At 37.5% G+C, this 22780-nt stretch overlaps 1 protein-coding gene across 7 annotated transcripts in view; it reads right to left on the bottom strand.

Annotated features, from left to right (window-relative positions):
• COL14A1 (collagen type XIV alpha 1 chain) overlaps positions 1–22780 on the bottom strand; it is a 253291-nt gene that overhangs the window by 59957 nt on the left and 170554 nt on the right. For all 7 annotated transcript variants that reach the window (XM_008255863.5, XM_002710753.6, XM_070075442.2 and 4 more), the window contains exons 35-40: positions 20715–20792; positions 16671–16757; positions 6461–6514; positions 2375–2470; positions 728–781; positions 287–340 (exon numbers count right to left, since the gene is read on the bottom strand). In XM_008255863.5, coding sequence (XP_008254085.3) covers positions 287–340; positions 728–781; positions 2375–2470; positions 6461–6514; positions 16671–16757; positions 20715–20792 — 423 coding nt within the window. The remainder of the gene's footprint in view (positions 1–286; positions 341–727; positions 782–2374; positions 2471–6460; positions 6515–16670; positions 16758–20714; positions 20793–22780) is intronic.

The raw sequence follows: 22780 nt of genomic DNA, 5'->3' as shown, positions 1-22780 counted from the left end.
AAATTCAGAAGAACCATATTCACATAATGAGAACATTCAGAAAGCGCCATGGTAGTCTGGAAGGTCTGATGAAAGTTTCCAGGTTTTGATGAAAGTAATGGACACAGGATATTTTTACTGAAGGAAAACGGATACAGGGTAGGTATAATGTAGCTAGACAGGAGAAAACAAAATACAGAAACTGGCTTGACTTCCCAACGTGGAAACTGCCAACAGCCAATAGAGACTGGATGAGAAGTCTACTTTGCTAAGGAGCAATCAGAACCATCCTTGGGTGGGTCCTTACCCTCTGGCCTGGTGAGCCATCACGTCCAGGTGAACCTATGCCTCCTGGGATACCCTAGGTAGAAGACAAATGAAAATTCAGATTCACAGAAAGCAGTCAGTTTCATTCAGCTTCCCTGAAACAAGTCAAAGCCTCCAAACAAGGCTATAAGCAAAATGGTGAACCTTGATGACTTAGATAGAATTCAGTCCTGAAAGTTATCCACGGAAGAGAACCTTAGCACCACTATCCCAACCCCAGGGCGCACTGGAGCTTTCCTGCAGAGCATCAGTGTGGGTCTCGTATGGGGCTTAAGGTAAATGAATACAGGCACACAGTCTTTAATATGGAAACCATTCGTTACCAGAATCACAGCTGACTTCAGAAACTACAGCCTCTTTTCCTTGGCAAAACTCTAGAGCCAATAATAGCATTAGACTGAAAAATATTAAAAAATAATACCTGTGGGCCAGGAAGGCCAGTGTCTCCTTTCTCTCCTTTTTCACCTGGCATTCCCTGAATATCCAAAAGTACAGAGAGTTAAGTTCACACAAGCAAATTCTTAGTCTTTTCTTCTCCCTGCTCTGACTTGTAGAATATGCTTCAACATGAAATTGCTTTAACACTAACATCCAAAAGAGCATATTTCACTCCTCACATTTGCTATGCCATTTATGTAAACATTCCTGTGAAGCTGAACATTAAACACCAGAATAGTTTCAACATAGAATACACAGTCCAACATCGCTAAGCAAATACCCTAAATACATGGGAAGGAGAGTTGATTTTTCCATATTATTTATACTTTAGATTTTAAAATATCATACCTATGTAGATTTGGTTTTATTTTGGCTCAAAAAACATGAGTAGAATATAAGAATAGAAAAGCCAACACAAAACCTAAAAAGTAGTAACACCTCAACAAAATGTTTATAATTTATAATCATTTGATTATAGAAACTTGCATGCTGATACTTTCTAAAACATAAAAGTAATTCTGTAGGGGAAAACTCTCAGCTAACGAGACAGAAATACCATCTCAGATGGATTGCTAAAACATGTGTTTAGGCCGGCACCGCGGCTCACTAGGCTAATCCTCCGCCTAGCGGCGCCGGCACACCAGGTTCTAGTCCCGGTCGGGGCGCCGGATTCTGTCCCGGTTGCCCCTCTTCCAGGCCAGCTCTCTGCTGTGGCCAGGGAGTGCAGTGGAGGATGGCCCAGGTGCTTGGGCCCTGCACCCCATGGGAGACCAGGAAAAGCACCTGGCTCCTGGCTCCTGCCATCGGATCAGCGCGGTGCGCCGGCCGCGGCGGCCATTGGAGGGTGAACCAACGGCAAAGGAAGACCTTTCTCTCTGTCTCTCTCTCTCACTGTCCACTCTGCCTGTCCAAAAAAAAAAAAAAACAAAAAAACATGTGTTTAAAGGAATCTAATCAGATTCCTTTAAATCTAATCGAATTCCTTCAAATATTAATTAGAGACAGATTTTATTATTTAAGCTTATATCTTATTATTTTATTATATATTTTATTATTTTACTATTTAAATTTAGATCCCTATAGAAGATTAATGAGAATCAGTGAGTGGAGTTACACTTGTCTTCAATGGTTCAGAATAGCTCTTCAAAGGAATGTTAACTCTATAAATACACCATCTAAATCTAAAACTCCCACTCAACGGACTGCGCAGTGATGGCAGCTGCAATTAGGCTCATGAATAAATGGCTTTCTTAAAGTACATCCAAAATTCCTAAAAATAAATAACGAATAACTTAAATTTGTGTAACATTTGTTCTTTTCTACTTAAGAATTTAGCCAAACAAGAAAACAGGCTATACATGGTAAGCCATATTTTTCTTCCACATAAATTTGTAGTTTGTGGATATTCTTATTCCCTGCTCACGCACCTGTATTTAAAAGACCTCCAACAATGAGCGAAAAGAAAAACAAACCAGGTGGCTAAGGACATAACTGGAGAATAGGCTCTCAATCAATCATTACTTTCAAAGGGACTGAGGATCACTATCAAAGCACAGAAGACAAAAGTTCATTCTTTTTAACCTCATGGAAAAGTGGATGAAACCCTTCTGAATGTTTGCACACAACTCACAGGCATTCCTTGAATGGACAGACCACTTGGTCCTTGAGGTCCAGGGGGGCCCTGGGGTCCTGGAGGGCCTGTTTCACCACGAGGTCCATCTGGTCCCTGGAATACAAGACAGAAAAGTCATTCTAGAAACAAGTTAAACTCTTTGATACCAAGAAGATATTTCTGCTTAGGGCACTTACCATGTATTTCCTTATACAATTTTTCCTAAGTATGAGACATGCAAACAGGAGCAAGACACCAAGCCTTAAATGATTCCCCTCCCAGGCCAATGTCATCAGTGAGCTATACAACAGCAAACACACAGGGATTGCTATAATCTTTTTGTTTGTTTGTTAGCTTCCCTAAGTGAGAATGCAGTACTATGTGAGTAATTAGACCCTCCACATGTCATAATAAATTCAAAGGGTGCAAGTGCTTCAAGACTACCCTCCCGGGCTGTGACGTGTCAGCCACCCACTGTACTTGATTCTCCCCATCTTCATCACTGTCAACTACCACCTCAGGAACATGCCTTTGTATTTACTGAGAACTTTGCACCAGGCCTCAGTTTGCTTTCTCACCTTGAAATGGCCATCCCCTATACTTCATCAGTGTCCACCGAATGACCTGCTGTAGGCTCTATATTATTTGATTTACTTTCTTTTCAGGATAAGGTATCTCTTTCACTTTAGCACCCTCTATATAATTTGGACTCTGTTGTGGTTTAAAAAATGCCACCTCCATAATCATATACTCAGAAAGTCTACTTATCCTCAATTTCTTTTTCCCTTATTCTGTGACTCAAACTAAAGCTATATTTTATGCAGTTAAAATTGCCAATATTTGGGTACCACCTTATTTAGTTAAATTTAACATAAAGATATATATTTATATGATGCCCTTGATATTTTGGTACATGTACACATTGTATAATATTCACAGTAAAATAATCATATCAAAATCATAAAACATTTATCATTTCAGAGAAAAAAATCCAAAATCCTTTTTTTAACTTTCTTGATATATTTAGTATATTATAACTACTACAGTAGTACATTATTACTATTAAAGGCACCCTACTGTGCAGTAGCATACCACAATTTCCTTCTCCTATCTAACTGCAACTTAGTGTCTGTTGACCAAACTTTCCCTTCCCATCTCTCCCTCCTGTACTCCATAGCCTCTAGAAACCACTGTACTACTCTCACTTCTACCAGATCAACATTTGTAGATTCCACAGATGAGTGACATCACACAGTATTTTTTTTTTTTTTAGTCTGGCTTCTTCAACTTAACGTAATGACCTCCAGTTCTATCCAAATTGTCTCAAATGCCAGTGTTTCAAACTTTGTAATGAACATGTAGTATTCCGTACTGTATCACATTTTCTTTATTCGTTAATTAACTGGTAGACATTTAGGTTGTTCCCATTTCTTGGCTATTGTGGATAATGCTGCAAGAAATATGGAAGTACAGATGTCTGTTTGACAGACTGATTTCATTTCCTGTAGTTATTTCACTTGAGTACTATCTTATACATAAGCTTGGGGAATCCACTACCTGAGTCAAATAATACAGAAGAAAAATCATAATGGGGTAAATAAAGATAAATTCAGTGAGAAGATGGAGATCTCATAAGATTCAGATGAACAGGGAGAACCACATGGAAATGTCCAACAGTTTGGTAGTCAGGTGAAATCTGGATGGGATTTGGGGTAGTTGTAGACAAATTATTAGGTGAAGTTATTAAGGAGAGCTTGTTGATATGGTGAAAGAGAAAACGGATAAAAATGAGATAAAAATTATATAGAAGAGAGAGAAAGAGAAGCCTTGGAAATAATCCAAAATGAAAAAGTGTAAGAATTTAGGGGGAGAATGAAGATATAATGTGGTAGTAGTGTAGAATGGGCCAAAGGAGGAGAAATATACAAATAATGGGATGTCTAGTTGTTTCAGATGTTGTAGATGACATAAGCAATATAACCATAGCCAATGGAACTTGTAACGAGCAAGTAATGGGTGACTGTAATGAGAGGAATTTCATAGGACTTCTAAGGGAAGGTAAGTCATATGCAGGTTGAGAATTATTTTGGAGATGAGGAGGTAGAAGCACTGAATGATAACTGTACATAAAAGTATGGTATAAAAGGAAAGAAAATAGAGGTATCTAGAAGTTTAAAAGTATGACTGAGGAGACAAACAGGCAGTTTATTAATATTGTGTAACACTTTAATAGTTTAATAATATATAGATTATATGTTATTGAGTAATTGAGATAAAAGTATTAGGACAAAAATTAGGTAGTCTGATTTTATTTCATATAAAGACAAAAATATAAATATAAATATATCTACAGAAATGAGACAAAATGACTAGGAGAAACAAACCACATGATTGCTTTGCACTTCAAAATTCTTTTTATCTATTTGTTCTAACAAAATTTAAAAATATATATTGGAGCTTTAACATCAACAATGTAGTTTATCTGTTCCTATACTGTTCACACTGGTGAACACATGAGCATTTTTTGTCCAACAAAATTTTCTAAAACTCTTATATACTTGTATAGTTGATGCATCAAGAGTATCTTATAGAAATAATCATATCAGTAGTAATTTTGTGGGAAGGAAACAGTTGAATTTGGGGCCACTAAAAAACGTAGGAACTAATGTAGGAACTAAATGTAGAAACTAATTTATCTGTATAATTAGAACTATCATCCAGTAATAATGTTGGAAACACAATGTTGGAAACAAGCAGGTGTTGGGATGAGGAGATCAGAATCCACAGGAGCTCATGGGCTTTGTTGTTGGGTGAAACCAAAGAAGATCCAGAGCAGCCTTATTTCACAAGAGGCCTCCAATCATGGACCTTTCTTATAGCACCGTAAGAGATGGAGCCAAGACAGATACTTCAACTACGCCTCAGAACACAATACAATAAGCAGAAAAGGACACAGCTTATGGTCTGCGTATGAATTAGTACCCGATTAACTCTCTTCAGCCTTCTTTCAGTTACTTCATTTTATCCTCATAGTTTCTCCAATGTTGTTTCAGCTGTCTCCAATTACATAGTAAAATGTTTTTAATGTTGTCTTCTCCATGAATAAATGCTATGAAAATCTAATAAGAAGCCATGTTGAAGCAGTAAGTCAAGCAAGATGGCTGGAGAGGAGATGGCATGGAACAACATGACGGAGATGAGATGGGGATCAGATTACGAAGGACTTTGAATGTCATGCCAGAGAGGATGACCTTTGTTCTCATGGCAATAGCACGTGACTACAGCTTTGGAAGAGAATGACATGACCCAGCATACACATTAAGGAAATTAATCCGGGGACAGATGTGAAGAATCATTCAGAAAGTCAAGCCACTGGAGACAGGAGACCAGTTAAGTGAATTGCCAAAAGCTAGAGAGTAGAGGATGAGGCCTGAACTCAATTAGTGGCTGGGATTCTGCCAGGCCTTAGGTTGCCTTTGTGCAAAACAGAAAAATGTGTGCCTTGGCATTGCTTACCATGGCCTGGTTCTCTTGGATAATGCCTTTGTACAACCTGAACCACCACATTTCACGGTTTTGGTCAGTGACAACGGAAAGCAAAGCTGTGTGTTTGATTATACAGAGTAGCAAAGGAGAAGAAGGAATCCCAAACCTGAGATATTACCTGGAAGGGATTGATGCCAAATTGTGATTCTGTATTATGCTTCAAAAATATACATTGTTGTTGTAGATAGAGGAAGATGAGAATGTACCAGAGAAAGAATTATCTTAGACACCAAGCCACTCAGAAAATTAACACTCTTATTTTGGACCCAGAAAAACTTTCCTGTTGTGAAACATTATTTTTGATTTAACAGCACATGTCTTCAAATATAACGAAAAGGGGTTCAATATGACTTTCTTGAAAATGTAGGCAGCTTTAGGCTGCAATGGTGGATTAAATCATATTGAACTCCAAAATGATGATGAATTATAACAGAGAGGGAGGGATGATAAATGGACAAGAGGAAGGGGGAAAGGAATGGTAGAGGGGAGAAGGAGAGAGGGAGGGGGAGCAAAGGGAGAAGGAGGGGAGAGGAGAGGAGAGGAGGGCATGCACGTTACCTTTGGGCCTTGTTCACCTTGTTGGCCCTTTGGTCCTCGGAGTCCTGGACCACCCTGGCAAACAGATGTTAAGTATTAGCTCAAAGAAAACTCTCAAAACAGTATATTTCATTCATTTCTCTTAATAATACAGATTATGTCATTATTATTTTATATAAAACCCACACATTGTGTAATGGTATACAAATGTACACATGATCCTTAACTGAAAATTTGCCTTCAAGTCTCAAGATGATTGCATAGTTTGAGAAAACTTTCTTTGCCAAATCCTTTCAAATCTTGAGAAATTATGAAGTTTATTTATTTAGTGTTTATGTCAGACTATTACAACGAATAGATGCAGAAAATAACATACTGTTAATCTAAAATTTGCTATGATTTTAACATAATTTTGAAATTATTCAACTAAATTGTAAAAGGCACATGAAAATAGCAAAAATTCAATTTTCTTTACACAGAAATGAAGACAAATATGTGTTTCTATAATTTCAAACATTTCTACTTTCCCTCAAAATTATAATGTATCATCTATATTAGTATTCAACAGTTCTCTTTACATAGGCATATATACACATACAAAATAAATATGAGTATAAGTTCTTTGTATATATATGCTTAACGTATTTAAACATATGCACGCATATATAGACTCTGGATAGTTTCTTTGACTCAGAATTTCACTTAAATACATCTATTTTAAAAGAAAATCTTATAGCATTACAGCAAATTGATAAAAGTAAGGAATAAGGTAACCTTAAAGATAAATCTAGTATAAATGATTTTACTAAATTTAGTTAGATGTTGTTCTTATAAAAGTCTGTGAGCCCAGAGTTTGCTTTTTGATGAAGAAGGAGATGAACAAGTGTTGGAAGGGCCACGTGAGCACAAGATATAACTTCTCCTTCACATGAGCAGAAAGATTGGAAATGGATAATTTTTGTTGGGCTGGCGCTGTGATGTAGTAGGCTAAGCCTCTGCCTGTAGCACCAGCATGCCAAATAGGTGCAGGTGTGTGTCCTGGCTGATCCTCTTCTGATCCAGCTCTCTTGCTTATGGTATGAGGAAGCAGTGGAAGATGGCCCAAGTGCTTGGATCCCTGCACCCATCTGGGAGACCCAGAAGAAGCTACTGGCTCCTGGCTTCGGATCTGCCCAGCTCCAGTCATTGTGGCCATTTGGGGAGTGAACCAATGGATGGAAGATCTCTCTTTCTCTGTAAACTCTTTTAAATAAGTAACTATAAAACTTAAAAAAAAGAAACAAAATTATGTCACTGGGAAAATACTGCAATTTCTAAATTGTATTTTATGTATCTGTATGTGTATCTATAAAAATATTGAAAATATTGCCTATAGCTACTATTGCAGTGTTAGTTCATGGTATAGATGTCATACATAATTCTAATTTTTAAACTTAATATATTTTAGAGATATCGCAGAGATTAACCCATTATTCTTAATTTTTGCATAGTTGTCCAAATCTTAGATATGTAATAATTTGTTTAGTTGTTCGTCTATTATTGGAAACTAAAGTGGTTTTCCTCATGTTTTTTGCTGTTTAAACAAAGCTTCAATTAACATCTTTATATATTCTTTAAGTTAAAATGTTAGTATTTCTCAAAAGAAGATACCAAAAAGTAGAATTGTAAGTGAAATTTGACAGGCATGCAGATGTATTACCAAATTGCACTTCAAAATTGCTATGCCAGTTAAATATCTGCCAATGATTTCAGAGGCTCCCTATTCTATAAATCTCAGTCAACATCAAATACTATCAACCAACATTTTAATAATCTGGCCAAAAAAACCTCTTACTCTAATTTTCATTTCTCTGAAAATTACTATGATTTTTTCATAACTTCTGTCCATTTATGTTTTATCCAAACTGTGAGTGCTATTTATACACTTTACCAAGTTTTCTATAGGATTTCATGCCTTTTCTCTTTAGTGGTTAGAAATTCTTCATGTATTAGAATACTATACCTTTGCTGTATATATGTGTATATGTTCTATGTACATATGTTACTTATGTGGCAAATATTTTTCACCAGTGGGTCAGATACTATTGGTTGGCCACCAGAGAGCATTTTCTGACCCCCTTCTTGCTTTTCTACCTGCTGTTATAGGCTTAAAAAATAATTATTTGCTTTCCATGTTTTTTAAAATTTTTTATTTATTTATTTTTTTTGCAGGTAAGAAAGGATACGTTAACCTGTTTTGGCCAATTTGATCGAGAAGCATCAAGTGTAAGGAAGACAGTGTGAGAAATTGGAAGGAGCTCAGGTCCATGATGAAGCTGTTGACCAGACTCATCTGCCCAGGACCAATTATCTCTAAACATTGTGTTGAGTGAACAATTAATGCCCTATTAGAGTATACCTCTGTGTTAGTCAAATTTTCTGTTTTTTGCAGCCTAGCACATCCCAGTTAACCTTTTTGAATGTCTATAACAACTCTAATTTGACCTGTGCATCTTAAGTGATTTGTATTTAACAAGTTTTATTCCAATGCGACTGTTTGTCACCCATATAATCATGCCAAAGGCCCCAATTCTCAAAGTTGGGGATCATTTTATAGCATTAATTTATTTTCCCTCCTTATCACTAACCTTTATCTCTGAGTATATAACAAGAATTCAACAAATATTTGTGTATGAAAACAACTATCCTTTTAATAAAACAGAATCAGTCTAGCCAAATGCACATGGTTCTTCCGCCCATGCTTTCCTACAGGTCTCTATGATTTTATTGGCTGGTCATATCACTTTGTAAATGATTGAATGAGAAGTTAATCAAAACTATGTTCCATCACCAGGCAGGATTTATTACATATTGTTTGTGATAATGTATCTTAAATAATTTGTTATACTTTATATAAAACACTTGAAAACTACAGTATTTAACTCCTACTTTACATTTTATGCCCTCCCACCCAAGTTAGAGTTCAACCACCCTCTCCACCTTTTTCATATCTCTGCTGTCTTTTCTCATTAGAGAGTTTCAGTCTTAGGTAATAAATAAATAAATATTTTATGAGTTGCTCCAGAAGTATTGCAGATGAAAGAAGTTCAAAAACCCTCCAGCTACAAATGCTTATTAGTGCTACCTAAAATAAAATAAACATTATTGTAATTAAGCACTGAATCCTTAATTACCAGGAATAAAGAAGAAACCAAAAATTATAGCAAGACACGTGCACTGAGATTGCCCCTGGGGAGGAGTTAGGATGGTTGAGGCTTGCTGCACAGCTTAAGTGTAAGAGCCCATGCAGAGCGTTGAAATGGGAACCTCAGGCCAGGGCATGCAGGGAAAGGGCTGACTAGGTAACATTCTTTGAAAACAAAGAATCTGAAACGCTATCTTCTGAAGGACATAGAAGAAAAAATGGCTCATTTTCTATTTTAGTTAAGGCAGGAATACTAAATGTCTCCCCTAAGAAATTTTACCTAGAAGCCATTCTTATACCATCTGGGGATCAGAATTCATCTTGGCTAAGAGACTCAAAACAAAACGCCAGAGTCAAACCTTTAAAGTGGTTTTCTGTGCGTTGTATATCTAGGAGCTTAGCAGAGTAGATATAGGTATTCCCTGGAGTTTAAGTACAAGCTCCAAATACTATCAGAATTAAAGTTTCAAGTGCTATTGACTCAAATCCATATACACACACACAATTACATAGTACATGCGGAAATGTTACTATGAGTAAAATTAGCATACAAAATGCAGAATCAGAATCACATATATAGAAAATATTGAAATTATCAGATAAAGAATATAAACTTAAGGGCAGGCTCTAGCACAGAAGTTAAGATGATGCCTGGGATAGCCACATTTGTTCTCCAGGTGCCTGGGTTCAACTTCCAGCTCCACTTCTGGTTCCAGCTTCCTGCTAAGGCACATGCTAGGAGGCAGCAGGAGATGATTCACATGGTTGGGTCCCTGCTACCCACATAGGAGAACTGTACTGAGTTCTTGGCTCGCAGCTTTGGCCTGCCCTAGCCTTGGCTATTAGGGGTATTTGGGTAGTGAATCAAAGAATACAGGAGCTTTCTCTTCCTCTCTCTCCCCCCAACTTTGTGTGTGTGTGTTTCTTTCAAATAAACAAATAAGCTCTTTTAAGACAGGGCATTTTTAAAAAAGGAATATAAGCCATATTTAATATTTTTAAAAGATGTATTTATTTATTTGAAATCAGAGTTGGGGGGGGGGGGGGAGAGAGAGAGACAGAGAGAGAGAGAGATTACAACTGCCATCTGCTAGTTCACTTCCCAGATGGCTACAGCAGCCAGCACTGGGCCAGGCCAAGGCCAGGAGTCAGTAGCTTCATCTGGTCTTCCATGTGGGTGGCAGGGGCCCAAATACTTTGGCCATCCTCTGCTGCTTTCTCCAGGCCATTAGCAGGGAGTTGGATCAGAAGTGGAGCAGTCAGGACAAGATCTGGCACCCATATAGGATGCTGGCATCACAGGCAGCAGTCTAACCAACTATATCACAATGCCAACTCCTGTATTTAATATTTTTAAAAGAAAAACTGAAATGTATTATACTAGAATAAAAGATGATGCAAATGATAAATAAAAACCAAATATAATGCATAGATATGCAAAATACAAAGTTGAAATCAAGAACAAAATTGATAGCTTAATTAGCATATAAATATAGCCAAATATAGAATACACTGGAAGATAATTTTGAAGAAATTATCCAGAGAGAGTGGGTAAAAAATAAATGAAATGAAGTCCAGAGAGATGGGTAGAAAATAAATGAAAGATTAAGTGACATGGAGAGCAGGAAATCGTAATGCATATCCAGTTGGAGTATCAGAAAAAAGTAATAGGAAATATCCAGAGAGATTGTGGCCTACAATACTAACTTATTCAGGAAGTTGATAGTCAAATTTAAGAAGCTTAAAAAATCTAAAAGAGTTCAAACAATGACAATGGTGAAAATTCATATCAAAGATATAGTTCAGTGAAATTTCAGTACACAAAAGCCAAAGGTGTCTTATAAGCAAACACAGAGAAAAGACAAACTGCCCACAGAAAAGTGGAAATTAGAGTGGCAGCTAATTTTTGAGTAACTATAATGGAAATCTTAAAAGAATATAATCACTTCTACAATATGTTGAAAGAAAACTGATCTAGAATTACACCCACAGATTATTTAGAAAATTCTCTGCTTTAGTAGAGATCATATTAAAATTTTAAAGCAAGATGGAGGTTATATTATTTTTGTATTAAAATCTGGTTGAAGATGGTTGCACATCTTTACCATGTAAGGCAGTATGAAGACTTCTGTTGTTTTCATCTTATTGCTCTACCAGTGCTCTAGGGCTAACTTACTGCAATCATGTCCCCTTGCTAGCATGTCAGTTGGAAAGAAAGAAAATGGTTAGGGAAAGTATTTGGCTTCCACATAAGAACAAGATCTACAGCATATGCAAGAATCTTTCTCTTATAACCCATTAGCTAGAATTCAGTCACAAAGTCATACCTATCTGTACAGGATTTCTCAGAAATCAAGTCGCTAGCTAGATGGCCACATTCTTAGCTAAACCTCAGAGGACTGTATTACTATAAAGAAGCAGTGGAAATTAATGTGGATAACAATTAGTAATCTCTGTAACAACCATCAAAACTATCTGTTCATAATACTGCAAATATTTTCAGAAATAAAGACAATTAATAGAAGCAAAAATTAAGACTTACTAGCAACAGTCTCTCACTCAAGGAACATCCAAAGGAAATTATTAAGAGAAAGTAAAATTAGTGGAAGGAAAAAGAAAAGAATGAGAATAAAAGAAAAAAAAAGAAAACCATAATCAAGACAATATATGCAGGCAGAGCTGGTGAGAATGCAGGAAAACCAGACTCCTAATGCACACCTTCTGAGAAGAGAAATTGGCACAACCAACTGAAGAGCAATCCGGGGTTTCTTCATGAAGCTGAGATTACATATTTCTTATTCTCCACAAGTCCAATTCCAAGTACAATTTCTAGAGAACTCATATATGTTTGCAAGGAGACATTCAAGGAATTTCACTGTGGCAATATATGTATTAGAGAAACACTTTGCATGTAGTATTATATAGTGGAACTCTTGAGCTAAACAATGTGTATTAATTAAACAGTGTTCATGTACATACTTGTGGATGAAAAACAATCAAGTTGAAAAAAAGACACAACAACATCTTAAATGTGCAATACTATAGTTTTTGTTCAGGGGTGCATACTTATTCAGCAGGAGTATGTAGATAAACATAGCAATGGTACATGTCAAGTTCAGGGGAAGAAGGTAAGAGGAAAGAAAAGGAATGGGGACTGAGATTTTAGTATGTGTCAGTAACTCGATATTATGGAGTGACCTGAACAAATAAAGTGAAAATGATTTAGCCTACTGGTAGGTACAAAAAATGATTATAAAGTAGATTGAATGTCTGATATTAAAAAAATTAGAGAAAAAAGGAGGAAGGAGGGAGGGTGAGGGAAGTATGGTTTTCTTCTTAGAATCGTATCTATCAGGGGCCAGTGCTGTGGCACAGTGGGTAAAGCTGCCTCCTGCGGTGCCAGCATCCCATATGGGCGCCGGTTCAAGTCCCAGCTGCTCCACTTCCAATCCAGCTCTCTGCTATGGCCTGGGAAAGCAGCGGAGGATGGCCCAAGTCCTTGGGCCCCTGAGCCCATGTGGGAGACCCAAAGGAAGCTCCTGACTCCTGATTGGCGCAGCTCTGGCTGTTGCAGCCAATTGGAGAGTGAACCAGTGGGTAGAAGACCTCTCCTCTCTCTCTGTCTCTGTCTCTCTTTTTCTCTGTCTCTCCTTTTCTCTCTGTGCAACTCTGACTTCCAAATAAATAAATAAGAATTGTATCTATGAAATACAAGAAATATGTCCTCTTTATATTAACAAAAATTTGGGGGCCAGTGCTATGGCACAGCAGGTTAACCCCCTGGCCTAAAGCACAGGTGTCCCATATAGGTACCCGTTCGAGACCTAGCTGCTCCACTTCCAATCCGACTCTCTTCTATGACCTGGGAAAGCAGTAGAAGATGGCCCAAGTCCTTGGGCCCCTGCACCTGCGTGGGAGGCCCAGAAGAAGATCCTGGCTCCTGGCTCCTGGCTTCGGATCGGCACAGCTCCGGCTGTTTTGGCCAATTGGGGAGTGAACCATTGGATGGAAGACCTTTCTCTCTCTTTCTTTGCCTCTCCTCTCTCTGTATAAATAAATCCTTAAAAAATTTTAAAAAGAAGAAAAACATCTTATTAAAGTATTATTTAGACATGTTATTTGGGGAGAAATTTTAGCAGAAAGTCCAGAGAGTTTTCACACACCCCGTGCATGCACACCCAGCTTCCCCAACTATCAACACCCAGCTGCAGACTAGCACATTTGTTTCCATTTATGAATCTGCAGTCATTAGGTCATTAACACCCTAAGTCCACGGTTTACATTGTAATTCAATTTTGGCATTGAATGTTCTATGGGTTTGGACTAAATTATCCATCCACTCATACAGTATCAAACAGAATAGTTTGGTTGTACTAAATTATATTTTATAATCTTTTCTAGGCTTGAATTGTTCAATAATTAAACAAGAATTTATTTAAGATATTACACACAATGTATAAAATGATAAAGAAAATTAGAGAAGTAAAATAATCTGTAACAAAGGTTAACTCAGCCCTACCCCCAAAATTACTCAAACTGACCCTTGTGGGCTTCCTTAGAGTCCAGTCAATACTTTTTGCCTCCCACTAGGTTTGAAGGTTTATTCCTGAAAATACATCTGGACTTTTGAGATTCTCAGGGACACACAAATGTGTAGTGAATACATTTTAGCCATGAATCAGTGAACTTTTAATATTCTGGACAGAACCGTCATGCCTTAGTGTGCCTAATAATTGTTGATTCCACACTGCCATGTTGGAATTCTATTTTTATTAAGTATCCTAGGTGATCAGATCTAAGTAGCACTTTTATAAGCCATAGTACATAATACTGCTTATTCTAATTCTGGAGGCTGAGAGGAAAATTTGGCACACAATTGAAAATGAATCTGTTTTCCATTTCCAGGTTAAACTGCACTCAACACCTTCCATTTAACTAAAGTTTTGTAACACACAGAGTATGTGTATGCATATTATCTTTTGTAGCCTTCCCAATATCTGTTCACAAGGTAGGCACTATTTGTACATTATAAATGAGGAAATGGAAGTTCATGGTGGTTTAGTAAACTGCCTAGTCTTAAGATACAAATTTAATGTGTCTACCATTACTCCACATCTGCTTCTGTAGGATAAAAAGTCTTTTGTTAAAAAAAAAATGGGGTTCTACATCCAAAACTCAAAAGAATGATCAATATGCTAAAGACAGAGGAGGAAATTCTGGGACATATTTCAAATACATTCAGCAAGCGCTCTTCATTTTTGTTCAGCTCAGAAAAATGTATTAACAAATGAAGGAACATTATGTCAGAGGAGTCAACCTGGCCCGAACCTTCATGCTTCAAGCCAGCTGTCCATGCAGGTTACACACTGTGCACCTGCTTTGTGCTGCTTCCCCTGGCTAGGCAGTGTGCAAGCACAGGCTGGGCAGGAGAACGCTTCTCCTGCAAGCCCTCGGGTTTATTTGTTTGTGCATCTTCTCCCTGTTTTCTTTGTAATGCTGCCTTGACACATTTGCCTTTCCTTAACTGCAGAATGGCTATAAAATCCTCATCTTATTTATCTTTTTCAATTTGACTATTATTTTTTAATTTTTAAAACTTGTATTAATATAAAGAGAAAAGATTTCATGTATTTCAGAGGTATAGTTCCAAGGTGATAACCAGAGTGTCCTTCCTCGCTTCTCCCTCCCTCAACCCACCTCCTCGCTTCTCCCTCCCTCAACCCACCTCCTTCCTTCCTTTTTTAATTTTTGCAAAGGCATAATTTCAATCCCCTCTATAATCACAGGATTAATTCACCACTAACCATACTACTCAATATTTTAAAGAAACACTCATAATTCCAGATTAGCATGTGATAAACTTTTAAATATATTCCAAAAAATGTATCATCGTAAATTCAATGATAGTGTGATTATTCAGTTTTTATTGTATTAAAGTGTTCTCTCTGCTCCCTCTTTCTTTCTCTGTCATTCCCTCCTACCCTGCTTCTCATTCTTCTTCCTTCTTTCTTTGCTTTCTCCCTTCTTTCCCATATAAAATTCTGTAGAAAGTTTATGAAAGTGGAGAATTTTATGCTCAGTGGGTGTTTTTCCTACTGAATTAGAAATACTCCATTTGTGGGGGCCAATGCTGTGGTATAGTGTACTGGGCCTCCACCTGTGGCACGGGCATCCCACATGGGAGCTGGTTCTAATCCCTGCTGTTCTTCTGATCCAGATCTCTGCTCTGGCCTGGGAAAGCAGAAGAAGATGGCCCATGGACTTGGGCCCCTGGACTTGCGTGGGAGACCTGGAATAAACTCTTGGCCCCCGGCTCTTGGTTCTTGGCTCCTGGCTCCTGGCTCCAGTCAGCCCATCTCCAGCAGTTGTGAACAAACAGATGGAAGACTCTTCTCTCTGTCTCTCCCTATCTCTGTCTATAACTCTACCTCTCAAAGAAATGAATACAATCTTATAAAAAAAGAAATACTCCATTCACATAGAAATCAGGATACAGAATGGGCCTGGGCACAGATGAGAATCTTATAGGTGTAAGCAGAGGTTCAATGATTAAAACATGCACTATGATGGTAAACCATAGGCAGTTAAAGGAAAGATTTTAAATACACAGCGTTAGGAGAGATAGTATGGCATACTGACGAGGAAAATGGCTCCAGAAGTCTAAGAGTTGGATTTGAAGGCAAGCTCCTCCACATTGTGTTCTCCAGCTCAGTCACGGAACGTCTCTGCACCTCAGCTTACTTACAGGATGAAGTGTGTGTAACAGCCTTTCAGTACAGGGTGCTTCAAAAAGAGAAGTTTACTTGGGGACAACAAAAGTTTGAAATGCACCCACGGTCTTTTCACAATAAAAATTTTCCATGAACATTTTGAAGACCCATCTAGGCACAGATTTCAAATTTGCACCAAAATAAACTTATCTTTCAGTTCCATTTCTCCACCTACTTTTTGAAGCACATTCTCAAACACTGGTCAGCATATGCGAGATTCAAAATATGATGGTTACTAACAGTATTACACATTTAAGGCCCAACAAGGTAAACTTACTGGTGGACCTGCTGGTCCCAGAGCCAATTCATTGGTTTCAGAACAGGAGCAGGAATGTGGGAGGTCTGGGCAGGATTCTTCATCTCTCTGAAAAGAATAATAAGTGCACATTTAAGATAATTTAGAAATGGTTTTATTGACTCAAGGAAATCATTTCTATTTAATACATTTAAAAAAATTTAAATGAGCATTTGTCTAGAAAGGCAATGAGTATTCACTTGTGATCTGAAATTTTTTCTGTAAAACAAAAGCATGCATGCTTAGTGAATCACTGATAACTGCTGTTATCAAAGATATTGACAAAACCGGTATAGGATCCAAGCGAGGAGAGAAAATCAGAAGTGGGAAAAAATATTCATGGTTACTATTTAATTCAGCTGGAATAATAGAACCCTATAAATTGAAGGCCCTGTAAACTTTATGCTACAGTATTATTTTTTGTTTCAAAGGATAAAAGCAAACTTGTTGGTATGCTAAATCCAAACAACTGCATCTATATTAAAACAAAGAGATGAAACAAAATAAAAACAGTATGTAAACACATCATCAATTCCCCGTGACAATTTCACCAACTGCTTACATTCTGTGGCTGACAAAAAGAGAAACATCAGGGCAATCTGCGCTTTGGGAGAGGATATTGCTTTTCTTTCTTGGAGAATTGCATTGCCATGTGACATTGCAAGACAGATTATTAATGTCAAGCAAAGTATATCTGCATGAGTTACTGGGATATAGAAGGAGACAGAGCACTTGGTAAGAGATATTGAACAATTTGTAATTATCCTATTCAAAAAAGCAGCCAAAATCAACTCATCCCTGTAATAAAAAAAAAAAAACAAAAAAAAACTATAGACCTCCACAGAGTCCATCAGTACCTTTGGACAGAAAGAGAGTGAGTTTCATTATTGAAGACTTTGTGGGAACAAAATGGTTAGAGCTGAACAGAACATAGATGATAGTTAAAATGCCAAATTGAAAATAATCTAGGGGGTCAGTGCTTTGGTACAGTGGGTAAAGCTACTGCCTGCAGTGCCAGCATCCGATGTGGGTGCTGGTTCATGTCCCGGCTTCTCCACTTTCGATCCAGCTTTCTGCTATGGACTGGGAAAACAGTAGAAGATGGCCCAAGTCCTTGGGCACTGGCACCTGCATGGGAGACCGGGAAGAAGCTCCTGGCTTGTGGCAATTTGGGGAGTGAACCAGCAGATGGAAAATCTCTCTCTCTCTCTCTCTCTCTCTCTCTCTCTCTCTCCCCTCTCTCCCCTCCCTCCCTCCCTCCCTCACTGCCTCTACCTTTCTGTAACTCTGCCATTCAAATAAAAAAGTCTTTAAAACATTAATCTGAATCTCTGAAATATTCACAACAAAATCTCGCCAGTGGTTGAACAAACGGTCTATACATACTCCACATGCTTTTTTCTAAATGCTGGGCAATGGTCAAAGATTGCAGTTCAGTCCTACAGCTAACATATTTTGAAAGATCCTTAAAATAATGCTGATGTCAGCTCCCTTGTAAGCAAAGACTGCTGTTTTTTTATTATTATTTATTTATTTCTTTTTGACAGGCAGAGTGGACAGTGAGAGAGAGAGAGACAGAGGGAAAGGTCTTCCTTTGCCGTTGGTTCACCCTCCAATAGCTGCTGGGGCCAGCACGCTGTGGCCGGCGTATCATGCTGACCCGAAGCCAAGAGCCAGGTGCTTCTCCTGGTCTCCCATGCAGGTGCAGGGCCCAAGGACTTGGGCCATCCTCCACTGCACTCCCTGGCCACAGCAGAGAGCTGGCCTGGAAGAGGGACAACCAGGACAGAATCCAAAGCCCCGACCGGAACCAGAACCCAGTGTGCTGGCGCTGCAGGCGGAGGATTAGCCTATTGAGCTGCGGCGCCGGCCAAGTCTGATGGTCTTGCTACTGCTGTCAACTACGTCTCCAGGGAAATGGATAGATTCCTGGACACAAACAGCCTACCTAAATTGAACCAAGAAGACATAGAAAACCTAAACAGACCTATAACTGAGTCAGAAAATGAATCAGTAATAAAGGCCCTCCCAAAAAGGAAAAGACCAGGACCAGATGGATTCACTGCTGAATTATCTACTGGACATTTAAAGAACTAACTCCAATTCTTCTCAAACTATTCAGAACAATTGAAAAAGAGGGAATCCCCCCCAAGTCTTTCTATGAAGCCAGTATCACCTTAATTCCTAAACCTGAAAAAGATACAGCAGAGAAAGAGAATTATAGGCCAGTTTCCCTGATGAACATAGATGCAAAAATCCTCAATAAAATTCTGGCCAATAGAATGCAGCAACATATCAGAAAGATCATCCACTCAAACCAAGTGGGATTTATCCGTGGTATGCAGGGATGGTTCAATATTCACAAATCAATCAATGAGATACATCACATTAACAGACTGCAGAAGAAAAACCATATGATTATTTCAATAGATGCAGAGAAAGCATTCGATAAAATACAACACCTTTTCATGATGAAAACTCTAAGCAAATTGGGTATAGAAGGAACATTCCTCAATACAATCAAAGAAATTTATGAAAAACCCACAGCCAGCATCCTATTGAATGGGGAAAAGTTGGAAGCATTTCCACTGAGATCTGGTACCAGACAGGGATGTCCACTCTCACCACTGCTATTCAATATAGTACTGGAAGTTTTAGCCAGAGCCATTAGGCAAGAAAAAGAAATTAAAGGGATACAAGTAGGGAAGGAAGAACTCAAACTATCCCTCTTTGCAGATGATATGATTCTTTATTTAGGGGACCCAAAGAACTCTACTAAGAGACTATTGGAACTCATAGAAGAGTTTGGCAAAGTAGCAGGATATAAAGTCAATGCACAAAAATCAACAGCCTTTGTATACACAAGCAATTCCTCAGCTGAGAAAGAACTGCTAAGATCAATCCCATTCACAATAGCCACAAAATCAATCAAATACCTTGGGATAAACTTAACCAAGGACGTTAAAGATCTCTACGATGAAAATTACAAAATCTTAAAGAAAGAAATAGAAGAGGATACCAAAAAATGGAAAAATCTTCCATGCTCATGGATTGGAAGAATCAATGTCATCAAAATGTCCATTCTCCCAAAAGCAATTTATAGATTCAATGTGATACCGATCAAAACACCAAATACATTCTTCTCAGATCTGGAAAAAATGATGCTGAAATTCATATGGAGACACAGGAGACCTTGAATAGCTAAAGCAATCTTGTACAACAAAAACAAAGCTGGAGGCATCACAATACCAGATTTCAGGACATACTACAGGGCAGTTGTAATCAAAACAGCATAGTACTGGTACAGAAACAGATGGATAGACCAATGGAACAGAATTGGAACACCAGAAATCAACCCAAACTTCTACAGCCAACTTACATTTGATCAAGGATCTAAAACCAATTCCTGGAGCAAGGACAGTCTCTTCAACAAATGGTGCTGGGAAAATTGGATTTCCACATGCAGAAGCATGAAGCAAGACCCCTACCTTACATCTTACACAAAAATCCACTCAACATGGTTTAAAGACCTAAATCCATGACCCGACACCATCAAATTATTAGAGAACATCGGAGAAACCCTGCAAGATATAGGCACAGGCAAAGACTTCTTGGAAAAAACCCAGAGGCACAGGCAGTCAAAGCCAAAATAAAAGCATATTTTTCTTTGAAATTGTGTGCATTATTTTTTATGCAACCACCTAGTTGTTAGGACATTAATACTTAGTAAGATTTTCTCACTTAATGTTTTCATACATGGAACTGTTGGGTATTTCTTTTGTCCTGGGGCTCCATAAAAAGTGTGAGACCCTGAGGGTTTTGTGAACCATGAGAAGCAGTTCGTACCACATGGGGTTATATGTCTTAAGCTTGTTGGTTTCAGACATGCCTCCTTCTTAACATTTTCCTAATTTTAATTATCATCACAATAGACTATTTATGAATGCTGAGAAATAGCATCTCATTTTCACAGAAAACTAAATTAAATTTTTAAACTTTCAACAGAGATGAAAGAAGAATTCTTACCAGGCCTGGAAGTTCACAGCATTTGTCTCGATTGGCCCATGATGTAGAGCAAACAATATCAAACATCTGTAACTGGAACTAGGATTTTAAAAAGAAAATTGTCATTCAGTAAGAAAGATATATATAGATTGCTTTCATTATAATAAATTCATATTATATATTACATAATAAACCACTAATAGATTATGCTCTAAATAAATTTAAAGAGACTCCAACAATATCAAACTAATTTTATTCTTCAAGTGATCTACTATTTTGCCTACCCTGTCTACCATCCAAATCCCCTTCCTCATCACAATTCCCCCTCCTAGTACTACCTAGAGCAAGATCTTAGCTCCTCTGTTAAATACTCCTATTGAAGCCCATCATAGCATTCTGCAAATGCATTTGTAACCACACAACAATCCATTTTCTCTTTGTACCATACTCCCCCCCCATACAATACATTATTTATAAGGGTATTATCTCCCCATTAGACTCTTCAAGGGACAGGGAAACACTCAGAGAACACTCTTTGGCAGCCTTCATAATATATGGCATATAATAAGCATTGAGGGAGGCTTATTGAATTAATTTTTACTTCATTCCTCTATGTATATACTCAGCAAATTTTTAGTGCATAATGTAAACCAGATCCTATACACACTTCCAGGATAAAAAAGGAGAGTTTCAGTCCTGGAAGAATTTACAAAGAGTAAAAGATAGGCACATAAACACTGTACACAATGACACAATGCTGTGTCATGACAGATCCACATTTGGCATTGTGAGGACATGAATAAGCATATTTTTATTTAAGGCATTGATTACTCTGTAAATATTTGGACAGACTTGTTCCACTCCTGCTTATGGGTGACAATTCAATGTATGTTTTGAAATATATGTGTTGAAATACCATTATAAAAACATTCAGAGCAAATGCTAGCTTAATGGCCTAAGCAGTTCTAATATATTTCTTCCTATATCATTGTCAGATATTAAAAGTGTCTTCAGTTACAGAGCTGGAAGAAAAATAAAATTATTTTCATCTTAAAATCCATAACCTTCCTTCAGCATTTGATGTTTTCAGCAGAGGTTGGAAAAATGTGGTGCTTTATTTTCTCCGCAGAAGCGTTACCCATCCCTAAGTCCAAGGTACCTCTAGACCACAAGATGGCCCAAGGAGATGGCACAATTGAAACAGGCTGTTATAAGTTTGCATAGCACCACAAAAGAGGCTGCTCTAACCGAGGTTGTTTTTTTTTTTTTTTTTTGCCTTTACATTCAAGAATTTCAGTGTCTTATTGTATCATTCATTCCAGTTAATAGAATAACCTGTGACCACTGACAGCAGATCCCAGATCTGTAAGTCAAGGTATCTTATTTTCTTGATTTTATACACGTGTTGTGCTGTTTGCAGAAATTTTTGTATAGCTCATTGCTTTGATTTTTGTAGATATTTTAAGGTCTCCCTATCAAGGTTGTGATACCTGAGCCTGTCCAGGGCAAACACACAACAAAATTACAATCAATAAAAATTAGTTTTAAAATAAAGCATTTTGTTCTTTTTTATTTATATAAAGGGGAGAAATTTCATGTATTTCATATATTCAGTTTTAAGAGCATAATACTACTTCCCACCCAACTTTCTTCCTCTTCCTTTTCTTATTTTTCTTTTAATTTTTCAATGACATACTTTCAATTTTCTTTCCAATCACAAGCTTAACCCTTCACTAAACAAAGAATTCAACAAGTAGTAAGCAGTAAACGAACTGTTCCTAAAGAGTACAGACAAGGGCTATAAATAATAATCAAATCTCAAAATATAAATTCACTTAATACATCATCTTTTTTGTACGTTGTATATTAGTTACCACAAATCAAGGAAAACACAAAATATTTGTCTTCTTGGGACTGGATTATGTCACTAAGCATAATGGTGTCCAGTTGTATCAATGGATAAAACATTTTTTAAAGTGCACTGCAGCTGATTTGTATAAATAACAGCAACAAATATTTGACTGGACTACTGGGATGTAGTCACTGATGAGTTGTTGCAGACAAATAATTTAGTGTCTCAGAGTCTC

The sequence above is a fragment of the Oryctolagus cuniculus genome, chromosome 6 (assembly GCF_051225735.1).
Source record: "Oryctolagus cuniculus isolate XC-2025 breed Fujian yellow rabbit chromosome 6, ASM5122573v1, whole genome shotgun sequence".
Taxonomy (NCBI): Eukaryota; Metazoa; Chordata; class Mammalia; order Lagomorpha; family Leporidae; genus Oryctolagus; species Oryctolagus cuniculus.
This window is presented reverse-complemented; position numbering and strand designations above follow the sequence as displayed.